The 13,883-nt window shown below is 38.2% G+C and overlaps 1 protein-coding gene across 1 annotated transcript; it reads left to right on the top strand.

Annotated features, from left to right (window-relative positions):
* Window positions 1-201: 201 nt before the first annotated feature.
* Window positions 202-12,538, top strand: kctd10 (potassium channel tetramerization domain containing 10). Its single transcript, XM_061906504.1, has 7 exons — window positions 202-332; window positions 6,326-6,539; window positions 8,014-8,183; window positions 8,270-8,356; window positions 8,429-8,481; window positions 8,571-8,766; window positions 11,659-12,538. The coding sequence occupies exons 1-7, from the start codon at window positions 330-332 to the stop codon at window positions 11,875-11,877; spliced, it is 942 nt and encodes a 313-aa protein (XP_061762488.1). The 5' UTR covers window positions 202-329; the 3' UTR covers window positions 11,878-12,538.
* The last annotated feature ends 1,345 nt before the right edge of the window (window positions 12,539-13,883 follow it).

Raw genomic sequence — 13,883 nt, 5'->3', positions numbered from 1 at the left:
TTTGTTGTTAATAGTAGTTGTGTATTTTATAACACATAGTTCGAGGAATGTATTGTCCTTTAGTATGTATAAAACGTTCATATTTTCTGTAAATGTCTAAGAAATAAAGCAGTAGAAATTAATAGTCCTATTTCAATATGCACCGAATGGACAGTTATCATTACTATGAAACCTACTTACGTTCGAAAGCAAAATAATGTACTGTCTCTTTAAGGAGTGATGTGAGGATGACGTCATTCTCTAAAACTGCGTAGCCATGGACCGGAAGGAAGTAGGTGTTAGCTGACTTACGTTAGCAAGCTACAATTACGAAGTCTGCTGTGGGTTCTATGGTAATTATCATCTTTTTTTCTATTCAAACCTCTTCACAAAATCCATGGCTAATTTCATGTGGAGAAAGTACTCTTCATTTTTGTTGTAAATATGTAATTTGGCTGATGTATGAGTACACAAATAATGATTAAGTAGCTACAAGCTAGCGCGCTCGACGTGCCTGCTTTCAGTCTTTATTACTCCTTGTTCTGATTGTTTCTAACATACGCACTAAAAAAACCAGTCCAAGTCACATTTCATGTCTGATAAAAAGAAGTGGTAGCTTATTTGAAATAATTTCGTGTAAACGCGAATAAAGAAAGAAACGTTAGAGGAAACTGGAACAAAAGTGACGAGAGTTTTGCCAAATGTATATAATTAGTCACAGCAAACACGTGATTAACAGAATTACCAAATGTGTCAGGTGACATCTTATTACACTACATTTTATTATATATATTCATTACTTGAGTATTTTTATTCTGTCCTCTGCCAAATTCATCAAGTTAGTAATGTAAACCACTGGGGGTCAGCTCAAGTGAAGTTATTTTTATTTCTATTGTGCCAATTCACAACATTTTAGTGCACTTTACAAATTGAGCTCCTCTTATGACAAAGACATCTCAGTGAACCACACCCCAGCAAGCGCTCTGTCAAAGGCAGGCCGACAAACTCTCAATAGGGAAAAAAGTTAAACAAAATCTAGACCGGGGGTCGGCAACCTGCGGCTCTAGAGCCGCTCTGGAGCTTTTTAAAAAATATATGAAAAATGGAAAAAGATGAGGGAAAATAAAAAATATATTTGTTGTTTTAATATGGTTTCTGTAGGAGGAGAAAAATGACACAAACCTCCCTAATTGTTATAAAGTACACTGTATTAAACATGCTTCACTGATTCGAGTGCTGTTTTGTCCTAATAATTTTGGCGGTCCTTGAACTCACCGTAGTTTGTTTACATGTATAACTTTCTCTGAATTTCTAAGACATGTTTTATGCCACTTCTTTTCCTGTCTCATTTTGTCCACCAAACTTTTAACGCTGTCCATGAATGCACAAAGGTGAGTTTTGTTGATGTTATTGACTTGTGTGGAGTGATAATCAAACATATTTGGATTTTGGTCACTGCATGACTGCAAGCTAATCGATGCTAACATGCTAGTTAGGGTAGCTATTTGTACATATTGCATCATTATGCCTCATTTGTAGCTATATTTGAGCTCATTTGGTCTCCTCTAAGTCCTCTTAATTCAATCTCATGATACACTATCTGTATGTAATATGGCTTTTATTTTTTTGCGGCTCCAGACATATTTGTTTTCGTAATTGTGGTTCAATATGGCTCTTTCAACATTTTAGGTTGCCGACCCCTGATCTAGACTGTTGGGTGTATTTCTTTCTCGAACAGTTTTTATTGATTGGTTAATTGATTGATTGATTGAAACTTGTATTAGTAGATTACACAGTACAGTAAATATTCCATACAATTGACCACTATATGGTAACACCCGAATAAGTTTTTCAACTTTTTTAAGTCGGGGTCCACGTAAATCAATTCATGGTAAGTTGGTCGGCACGAGGGGTATAACGATTATTCGATATATTGTTTTATATTCCTTAGATTCAACTCCATCGATCGCTGCTCAGCAAGTTTGCCCTACTGGAAGATGGGTATCGATCCAAGATCGTTTTAAAAGGAAATCAATCAGTTTTATCAATACAAGAATAAGGAAAACATTGGGTCTATGAACAGCAGAATTTATATGAAGTTTAACACTTTTAATGATAAGGACGTTACACGTTATTCAAGTCTGTCTGCCTGTCTGTGTTGTCATTGCCATCAGTCTGAAAAACAAGGATAGCGGATAGCTACGGTGGCTGAGAAAGTTCACAACAAATGAAAACGCAACATGGCAATATCATAAATTACAACACGACAGCAGTTTGATTGCAAAAGCCCCAATAATACACACTAATATAAAGCCGCAACACAACTTTAAACCACACAGGATACAACAGACATGACGGAAGTGACAGCAGTGACGCAAAGACTTCCTGAACATAAAATAGTAGTATCACTTAAAAGTCAAAAAAAACATTTATGACTGAAAATGTGGTCACACTTCACTTTTCCAACATTGTTTATTACACCGTTTCCAACTTTCCGTGTCAGGAAGTCAGTGGGCCGCGGAAACTTGTCCGCTGTCACTTATGTTTGGTATATGTATTTTTGTTGCGTTATGTGTGTATGTTAAAGAGTCGTGGATTTTGCATTTGTTGTGACTTTTCCTTGCTATCGTAGCTAATTATTAAAATAATATTAGTAGCAGGTCAACCCACTGATCATTTAACTTGGAAAAATTTGGTTGCACTTAATTTTTTGTATTAATTTAACTAGCTGTTGTCTGTTGATTCAACCTGAAGAGATGTTGGTTGCACTTTATTTTTTATCTTGTTATTGTATTATTTTATGTTGAAAAACAAAAGCAGAAGTAGCAGGTAATTCTACTGTTAAAATATTGGTTACTGTACTCTTATTGAACATTTATTGAATATTGAAGATGATTGATTAACTGATGCATTTTGAATGTTTCGGCCATTAATTGTTGTTTAAATGCTTGTTTCTATCCATAGTTCATTTATATCTAATTCCCTTACAAGAAATAACAGGAAAATACAAAGCTTCACCTGTAGTTTCAAAAGTATCCAGTGTTTATTTCACAGTCCCACTGGATTCTTTTTTTTGCTAAAAAGTTACTGAATCGATTTCAGCTCACTGAATCCTTTCAGATTGTATCGTTCTAAAACAATAATATTGTTTTTAAATCATATCAGCAACCAGAAATTCTGAAGTGCATCGAATCATTGCCAATTCCAACATGCATTCCATCCCGCGCGCACAGGTCCGACTACATGCTTCACTCCCAGAAGCATGTAGAAGCATGTAGTTTCAAAAGTATCCAGTGTTTATTTCACAGTCCCACTGGATTCTTTTTTTTGCTAAAAAGTTACTGAATCGATTTCAGCTCACTGAATCCTTTCAGATTGTATCGTTCTAAAAAAATAATATTGTTTTTAAATCATATCAGCAACCAGAAATTCTGAAGTGCATCGAATCATTGCCAATTCCAACATGCATTCCATCCCGCGCGCACACGTCCGACTACATGCTTCACTCCCAGACACACAACACTTCCTTCGCCAATCCCCTTTTATGCAAGGTGTGTTCATGATCATGTGAAGATTTAACATCATTTACCCCTGAACATAAACATTGACACCAGCAGATTGTTACAGTATGATTGGATATATATAGTCTATTATTTGTGCACAATTGACTGGTGATGCACCGAAAATTCGGCCGCGAAAACAAAGACTTTGACCACCGTTACAGCACTGCCGAAACCGGATATTGTGATGAAATTGGCACAGGATTGTCTGAAGAGGAGGCAGCATGTGTGCGATGTGGATGTAGTTTAATACATCCGAGATACACTTGTGGACAGCGATCTACAAAATGAGCAATGTGCAAATATTAAGACGACAGTTGCGGCTTTTAAGGCGAGAAAGGCTCGCAGCAGCGCGAAGCAAGTGTGGTGTGAGGCGTTCGCTGTTTGTCGCGGACATGGAGCGACAGAAGTAAAGAGTCTCTAAACACGAGTACAGTCTCAAATAACACTAGAAAAAGATGCAAGATTTGTTGCTAGTTGTTTTTAATTATGAAAAAGTCACATGATTGAAGAAGTCTCTCGAAACTAGAACAAATCTTATCAAAGTACGTTGTACAATAAGCAGCAACAATAGGAAAATAGACCAACACAAAATATGTCTTAATAATAATTTAATAACACAAATTAGTTTTTAAATAAATTAATATATATTTTTTAGCCTTTTTAAAGATAATATATGTACCATAGGATGCAAATTATACTAACTGTAAGATGATGTCATGTAAACCCCGCCCCCACCACCACAGGTATCTTGCCAATCAAGGGGAACTCCCTAATGTGATTATAATAAAGCTTTGATTTATAATATGTTGCTTTGACTCATCGTTTAAATTCAGACTGCGTGGAGTGCCTGGAACTTTAAGTAAGTAGACAAACTGAACATAGTTTCTGCTGCACTGGAGTACAAATGTATGTGGTGATGTCTGAGTGCAGTGATCCATTTGTCGGTGAACAGTAGAGAGTTTATTATTTTACTTAGCTGAGATAGGCGTCAGCCCCCCTCTTCTTCTACGGTAAACAGCCGGCGACTTCATTTTCCCCCATAGAAGAAGCGCTTGGTGCATGCTGGGATATATGACTGCGGGAGGCGTGCCGTTTCTGTGTGTTTATGTAAAGACCCCAAAATGGCTCCTATTAAGGGACACGCTTACGACGCAGAGATTAAACTCAAGGCGATCAGTCACACAGTAGAACACGGAAATAGAGCAGCAGCGAGAAAATTTAACATTAACAGCAGCGACACTGACTCGTTAATGACTACTTCGACGAGACGGAGCCAGGCATGTTGGATGCCGTATTCGCCTAACTGTTTAATTCGGACACTGAAGAAGAAGAATTCGAGGGATTCATGGATGAGGAGTAACTTAATAAAGTGAGCTTTACTTGTTTATTTTGTGTGTTGTGTTGTGTGACATTATCGTTTGAGCAATGTTGAGTTATTGATATATTAATACTTTGCACTATTTCAAATGTTACTATATTTTGATTGGACTAACGTTTGATTTACCGTAACAGTATCAGACTGTTTTTTACATGTTTATTGAATCGGGGAAAATAATAAATCAGCTGTTTATTAATTTTGGGAGTGAACAGAGTTGTCAGAACACTGGTTTGTAATCTATTAATAAAGTTTGACTGACCTATCTGACTGTTTTGTTGACATTCCCTTTATCCCAGCTCCATCTAAAGGATGCATAATGTAACCCCAGCCTCTACTATAGCGTCTATTCTATGTGCCTTATAATGCGGTGCGCCTTATATATGAACAAAGTTTTAAAATAGGCCATTTATTGAAGGTGCGCCTTATTATCCGGTGCGCCTTTTATAGTGCGGAAAATTGGGTAAGTTATTAAAAAATGCAATATCAATGTTGATGATGTGTGTACATTAGAAAAAAAGAATTATGGTTATGGCAGGAAGAAAACATTTATATTTATTCTCTGTTCCCTAAAATATGTGTTGAGGCAAATGTGTGTTTTATCAGACTCATTTTTATTGGTCAAGTATATAACACACAATAAATTTGACTTGGTACTGTGCTCTCTTTGTACAATGCAAGAGGTTAATGCCATTAATCAAACAAAACAATTTGATTACTAAGCTAATTGATTGCTGCAGCCCTTGTCACAGCAGAGTTATGAGCGTTCTGTTTACGAGGTCGGAAATCAAGATGGCCACATCCGTGAAAGCTATTGTTGCACTTCCCTTGTCTGAATATAAATAACTTCTGGACAAATATGCGCTCTTTCGGCAACCTTCAAACATGGTGCATGAAGAGGAAACGCAAATTATTGTTGGCAATGTAGTAAGCATATTCCACATGGAAAAAGAGCATTTACACTACAGTAACATTGCCATATATACATATACACTTCCAACAATACAAATGTATACAACTGATTTAGTGCAACAAAAACATTGATATTACAGGAGCTTCGAACATTTTTTACAGTCAGAGCATCCATATTTGCAAGCCAACTCAAGATTGCCAAGTACAAATGGAACGCAGCATTGATTGAATTCTTATATTTACTACAATACGCTGATTTATTAGTGAGGTAGCTTTTCTTTTCTACTGAAATGATACTGTAGCTGTGAAAAATTTATAATTACTTTTATTTTTGAATAAGGAAATGGGAGTAAATGCCCCAAAGAGGAAAGTTAATTTGAAAGGCCATCATCAATGTATGTTTTAATATAATAAAGATACATGTAAAGCCATTTGTTTTTATAAGCGCAAACCGTTAAGTTGCTCTGACGGATTGTTCTGTCTTCTTGTGTTCTAGGAAGAGATGTCAGGAGAGAGTGCCGTGAGTTCGGCAGTGCCGGCAGCTACAACCCGGACCACATCCTTTAAAGGTTCCAGTCCCAGCTCAAAATACGTGAAGTTAAATGTGGGTGGGGCTCTGTACTACACTACAATGCAGACCCTGACCAAGCAGGACACAATGCTCAAGGCCATGTTCAGTGGCAGGATGGAGGTCCTCACTGACAGTGAAGGTGAGCTGCTCATTAAATACTTAGCCACTAATCCCCAATGTATGATGGGCTTCTTTCTGTAAATAAAAAAAAACTGTCTCTCGGCTAATTATTATGCTTCAGATTGGAAGCAATATTTGGGTTACAAGCTTCCCCACCGCTTGTTGTAGCAAATGCCACAGTAAACCCTGTAGGAGTCGACCTTGTAGCTAGAGATGAACATAATTTTATTTTTGCAAGAATAAGAGGACAGTGCCAATAAGAAGTGAAGGTTATTCCTTAAATTAAAGAGAGAAATCACCAAAATCATGACGTGAGCAAACTTGGTGAAGCCGTTAGAGCGTAGTACCGCTTGTCCGCGCCATACTGAAGCAGAATGAGTCTAACACCAGCAAAGGACGTTTTTAAATCATTTATAAACAGTGGGCATTTATCCATGAAAATATGGAGAAGATGTTGATGGTGTGTTTCAAAAAGAAGCAAAATGAATGACATATCGTAAAAGTGTTGTGATAGATTCACATATTATTTCTATAACCCCAAGTCAAAATCCAGCATTTCTTTAATACATATACATAAGTAGGATCAACACTGTTTGAAATAAGTATGTCACTAATACTTGTGATTAATTGTTTAAAATGATTTCCTCAGAATGTGACTGCAACACTGGACGGAAGAATTGCAGGATTTGGTGCACAGTGGTGCCATATATGTAATTTAGGGCTGTCAGAATAAACACATTTTTTGTGATTAATCCCCCCAAAAATATGTACACACTTAAAATAATCATGCTTTTTAACTACTATATGGTCTGTGATCAGTGCATAAATCAGTGCTAAAATGACTGAAGAGACTCTGCCTGGTGTGCACGCTGGCAAATTACACTCCAAAATACAGCATGAAAAAACTTTAAATAAAACTGTTACCAAATTTTCTGCAAAGAAATGACATGCATTCAAATAAAACGTTTAAAAACGTTTCTGGATGACATTCTGACAGTAAAATTGCATTTGTTTACAAATATTGGAATCGTTTCTTAAGCAAATTTCAGTTATGCAAGCGAGTAATCACCTGTGATTGACCATGATTAGTCTGAATTTTAAAATGTGATTGTGTTTAGAAGAAACATAATCCCATGACAGACCTAATGTAATTTACATATTATTTTACTGTTGTTTGTAAATAAATGTGCAGTCCTTTAAAGATATTTTAAAATAGGTTTTCATAGCAAAAAGGGTCCATTTTCTACCGCTTATTCCCTTGTGGGGTCGCGGGGGGCGCTGGCGCCTATCTCAGCTACAATCGGGCGGAAGGCGGGGTACACCCTGGACAAGTCGCCACCTCATCGCAGGGCCAACACAGATAGACAGACAACATTCACACTCACATTCACAGATGTGAGTGAGTAGTTACGAAACCAATATGGCAACCGAGAGATCACTATATATTACATAGATTGTAAGAGGCATCTTTTTTGCCCCCCCCCCCCGTAAAGGTTGGATTTTGATTGATCGCTGTGGCAAACATTTCGGAACAATCTTGAACTACCTAAGAGATGGAGCCGTGCCCTTGCCAGACAGCCGACGGGAAACCGAGGAGCTGCTTGCAGAAGCCAAGTATTACCTTGTCCAAGGCCTCGCTGATGAATGCACAGCTGCCCTGCAGGTAATGCCATCATACAAAAGGCAGCACTTTTTGTTGAAGTGTATTCGCTTGTATTTTGTGTTTGTTAAAAATCTGTTGCCCTGCAGAACAAAGAAACATATGAACCTCTATGTAAGGTGCCTCTGATGACATCATCAAAGGAGGAGCAGAAGCTTATAGCCACTGCAAATAAGGTGTGTTGCATAACTGACACTGAGCAATAAATTCAATCAAATAACTTTAAATGTGTTATTGTGTGTTTATAGCCTACAGTTAAACTGCTGTATAACAGAAGCAATAACAAGTATTCGTACACCAGGTGAGTCCGCCTCAGATCTCCTAAAGAGCTAATACTCAAGTAATGATCCAAAATATCAACATAATTGATATTTTTTGCTTTTCCCTCAGCAATTCCGATGACAACATGCTGAAAAATATCGAGCTATTTGACAAGCTGTCTCTGCGTTTCAATGGCCGCGTGCTCTTCATCAAAGATGTAATTGGGGATGAGATCTGCTGCTGGTCCTTTTACGGACAGGGGCGGAAGATCGCTGAAGTGTGTTGCACCTCCATCGTTTATGCCACCGAAAAAAAGCAGACAAAGGTGAGTTGATCTAATAATTTTTCTATATCTCTGGTCCGCATTTTTTTCTTGGGGCCCAAAGTGCATTTCCCCATCTGTGTTGTAGAATAGAATAGAATAGAATAGAATAGAATGGACTTTATTGTCATTATATTTGCATAATTTTCCTGAAGGAACTCTCCTGACGGAATAAATAAAGTACTATCTAATCTAATCTAATCTAATATAACAAGATTAAGGACTCCATTTTAAAGTGTGGTAGTGGGAACAAATATTGGGTAAAAATAAATAACACAAGAGGTAATAAAGGAAAAACTAACAATTGAAATAAACAGACTGCTATCCAATAAAAATAATAAGCAATACTGTACAATATACAAAACACTGTAGAAATACAAAACACTGTACAATATACAGAACAAAACTAGAGTCCCGGAGTAATAAATAACAATCAGTGTCGGATGTATTGCACGGATGTATTGGGGTAGAATATTGTATAGTCATGAATTATTATTATAAGTTAGAGTTCAAGATGGTGACAGCTCTGGGAAAGAAACTGTCTCTCAGCCTGTTTGTTCTGGCTCTGATGCACCTGTAGCGCCTCCCCGATGGTAGCAGGTCGAACAGGTGGAAGCCAGGCTGTGTACTGTCCTTGGTGATGCTTTTTGCTTTGTTGAGGCAACGGGAGTTGCTTAAATCCTTCAGGGAGGGCAGGGGGCAGCCGATGATATTTTGTGCAGACTTTGTGACCCTCTGAATTGCCTGTTTGTCTGCTTCAGTGCAGCTGGCGTATCATACTGTTATGCAGTACGTCAGCAGGCTCTCGACAGCCGAGAGATAGAAGGTCACCATCAGCTGCCTCTCCAGTCTGTTCTTCCTCAGCACCCTCAGGAAGTGGAGTCTCCGCTGGGCCTTCCGGATGACCGCAGTTGTATTTTGGGTCCAAGAGAGGTCTCTCTTCATCTCCTCGCTGTTGATGTAGAGGGGGCCGAGGTCTGCAGTATTTTTCATGAAGTCAAAGATTAGTTCCTTGGTTTTTGTGGTGTTCAGTGCCAAATTATTCACTGAACACCACGCTGATAGTTTCAGTACCTCATCTCTGTATGCAGACTCATCCCCCCTGTAATGGGACCCACCACCGTTGTGTCATCGGCAAATTTGATTATGGTGTTCTCCAGGTGGGCTGGATTACAGTCATGGGTGTAGAGGTAATCGTTTGTAACGATAAACAGCGGTAAAATTGCAATAGTTTTACAGTTAGAGTCTACTGCATTCTTTTGTTGAACAGTCAAGGAAACAGGTCACAGGTAAATGTTACAGCGTTGGTCTCCAGTAAATGCTTCTGCCGGTCACTCAAGAGCAAGAATGATCTCATTAAGGAAGTCTTTATCTTCTTTATTGGACAAGGGACAGTCCAGTGTGTTCAGAGTTCAGATAGTTAGGGCCATTTTGGGGGCTTGCTTGTTTCGGCTGGAGAGGCTGAGTTGTATGCTGATTTTGTAAGTATATTTTGTGAATGAGCATGTGTAGCTAAAACATTTCTGTCTTTGATGGCATGGTGTGGTTGGGACAGCGGCTGTGCCAGCAATCTGAGGGTTCCTGGTTCGATCCCCAGCTTCTACCAACCTAGTCACGTCCGTTGTGTTTTTGAGCAACACACTTCACCCTTGCTCCTGATGGGTCGTGGTTAGGGCCTTCCATGGCAACTCCCGCCAGTAGTGTGTGAATGGGTGAATGTGGAAATAATGTTAAAGCGTTTTGAGTACCCTGAAGGTAGAAAAGCGCTCTACAAGTATAACCCATTTACCATTTAAATTATTTATTTTGTTCCTTCTATCGGACATTGAGGAACTTTGTTATTATAGTAATCATCAACTTAAACATGTAAGACTGAACAAAATCAAAAGAGCAGCTTGCAAGCATCCTTGAGTTAGCAACACAAGGATAGAACACAGGCCCAAAACGTCAAATTGAGTTCATAAATGAATCTTTCAGCACATACACAATGTTGACATCTATAGTTAGAATTTGAAAAAGAGAGAAAAACATGCGTACTCGTAAACGGAGCGTGCAACAACAAAGGCAGGCAAAAAACATGACAGGAAACACAAAGTTAAATCATGAAATGTAACCTTACCCGGAACAAAAACGATGCATATTTATAGTCCTGATACCAATTTCCTTGACCCAGCCACACACAAAGAACTTGTAGACCTCCATGTTTTTCCAAGTGTCCATCGGTTTTGTCGTGTAGAATGCCGTCTGGAGCACATGATAGTTCAATTTGTCTGGGAACTCCACTGACTAAAGATCCTTCATCACTCAACTAATCATTTTTTTATATAAAGTGTAGGGATCTATTCCATTGCATAGATAGTTTTTTTGGTCATATCTACTTTTTGCAGGAATATCTAGGCCCCTTGTGTACTCAGTGCGTGCGTTGCTTGCTGCACAACTGCTATCACTTTCGGGATGAAATCACCTGTTGCAACACAAGCAATTGGAAGATCCTTCTGTATTTTAGGGAGCTAAAGATCTATCTCACAGTCGCTGCTGCTCTTCTGCTCTCATCACTTTACCAAAAGCATAGTTTGACACTGGATTCTCAGATATTCATCCAATTATATTCAATATCCAATTATTTTCTGTTTGCTGATAATTACTTGCACATAAACTGTTAAGGGGGGTTGAAACCCAGTCCTTGACCCCTGACTAATCACAAGAGAGAAGGTGTGGTCTGAAGCAGGCTTCGGATTCCAAGCAGGTTATCCAAGAGGGGAAGAATGCAGATTTATGGAGTATTGTTTTAAAATTAACACATTTATAGTGCCACACAGCGGTCTATTATAATTGTTCTGATGAGCCAAATGGGGCCCCTTTTACTGATAGTGTACTTCTGCATGTGTACACTAGGTGGAGTTCCCCGAGGCTCGCATCTATGAGGAGACCCTCAACATCCTCCTGTATGAATCCCACGACGGGAGAGGGCCCGACAATGCTCTGCTCGAGGCAACAGGGGGCGCCGCAGGGCGCTCCCATCACCTGGATGAAGACGACGAGCGAGAACGCATCGAGCGAGTGCGTAGAATTCACATCAAACGACCAGACGACCGCACGCATCACCACCAGTGACCTCCTGCTCCTCTTCACACCAAACCTGTGCCTTAGGACAGCCTCCACAGCACCTCTCTGACTTTTCCAGTCCACTGTGTCTTTTATGCGTGTGTTGTTTACTTCTATCGCTGTTCAGAAGCATCATAATCATAGATGTTAGTTGTCACTAAACTTTGTCTGCTGTACCTATCACACGTGGACCTAACATCACAGCAGCTGCAAACATCCTCTCTTTTATGAGGCTGAGAGGGAATCCACTGTGGATGAGCCAAGTGGCCACAAGATGGCAGTGTTCTGTTATAAATTAAAGCCTGATCAAATTATTCAGCTCATCTGTCACAGATGGCTGCAATAGTTCCGAGTAGTGCTTACACCATATTTTTAGTTACTCAGTTTCCTATTTTGCTATCAATTGTTATCTCTGGAGGCAACTTAAACTGTGGCCTGAGATGTTCAAGTACTCGGGTGATTCAATGATGGGAAGATCCTGTATTGAGGTTGGAGTGAAGGACTGTAATCAGAGATCTGAGTCCTGTCGACAAACGTTTTCCAGAGAAATTAGAGCTGTCCTCAAAAAATGTTTGGTTTGCACAACACAGTTACAATCACAACACAGTACTACTGTATGTTTTATATTTATACATACTTGGTCTATCTCAAATAAATTTATATAAACATGTATTTGCTGTTTTCCTGATGTTAGAAAACATTACACATAAACCAGGCCACAACAAATCAATCCATATGTCTAAAAAAAAATCTGCCTTCACTACGGCAATGGTCAGTTTTGATTTGACTCTGCATTCATGGTGAAGGAAGTTACTAGGTCGTATTCATTCATAGTTACATGGCAGAAATAGTACCATGTAGTACGGTTGTAAACCAGGGGTGCTGAAAAAAGCTAATTGCGGTTATGTCATTTTAATTTTCAATTGAGTCCTTATCAAGAATTTATTTTAAAAACATTTGCAAATAATTTTTTTTAAAGACAATCGCTGCAATTAGTTGCTGCACATTTACATCAGCAGCCAACAGCTTTGGTAAAAAGTTTTTATCTTATTTATTGAAAGTTGTAGGAGAAATGGAAAAAAATATATATTCACATCTGAATTGTGATTATTATTCTGATTCTGAATCGATTCCGTTTTCAAAAATCAGTTGAAAAAAACAAAACATTTAAAACATTTTACAATCAATTTCTAAAGAAAAAAACCTTTTATTTTTCAAAAATAAATTCATAAGAATACACAGCATGTACATGTTGGCGAACAAAATGAGCTTTTTGCAACCTGTATCCAATTTTGAATAGCTTTATCAACAGCTGTATTGAGTGCAGAATAAATTGAGATTCATATCAGAATCTCAATTTTTATTTATTCAGATTCAAATTCAATTCAGAGTTTTTAAGAACAGATTAAAAACACAAGAATGTTTATAAAAATATTTTGTATATGTAGAACTTTGAGATTTGATGTTGAATAAATTTGTATTTATTCATATTCAAATTCGATTGAGTTTTTAAGAATCGATTAAAAAAATGTTTATAAAAATATTTTTACAATTAAAATCCCAAAGTATGTGGGCTCTATTGATAACCTCACTAACAACTTTAACGACGCCCTGCATGAAACCATTGATAACATAGCACCTCTAAAGTTAAAAAAGGTTCCAAAAAAGCGTACCCCGTATTTTACAGAAGAAACTAGAGCTCAGAAATTATTATGTAGAAAGTTGGAACGCAAATGGCGCACGACTAAACTTGAGGTGCACCATCAAGCATGGAGTGATAGTTTAATAACTTGTAAACGCATGCTTACCTTAGCTAAAGCTAAATATTACTCAAATCTCATCCACCGTAATAAAAACGATCCCAAATTTTTGTTTAGTACGGTAGCATCGCTAACCCAACAAGGGACCCCCTCCAGTAGCTCCACCCACTCAGCTGATGACTTTATGCAATTCTTTAGTAAGAAAATTGAAGTCATTAGAAAGGAGATTAAAGACGTCTCAGCTACAACGGGGTT

Source organism: Nerophis ophidion, linkage group LG07 (genome assembly GCF_033978795.1).
Source record: "Nerophis ophidion isolate RoL-2023_Sa linkage group LG07, RoL_Noph_v1.0, whole genome shotgun sequence".
In the NCBI taxonomy this organism is placed as follows: domain Eukaryota; kingdom Metazoa; phylum Chordata; class Actinopteri; order Syngnathiformes; family Syngnathidae; genus Nerophis; species Nerophis ophidion.
Note: the sequence above shows the minus strand (reverse complement) of the source record. Positions and strands in the feature narration are given on the sequence as shown.

Excerpts from the sequence above, each read along its gene's own strand:
- kctd10 (XM_061906504.1), top strand. Across the intron at positions 8,184-8,269 it reads AATGCACAGCTGCCCTGCAG|AACAAAGAAACATATGAACC; the intron begins GTAATGCCATCA and ends GTTGCCCTGCAG. Across the intron at positions 8,767-11,658 it reads CCGAAAAAAAGCAGACAAAG|GTGGAGTTCCCCGAGGCTCG; the intron begins GTGAGTTGATCT and ends TGTGTACACTAG.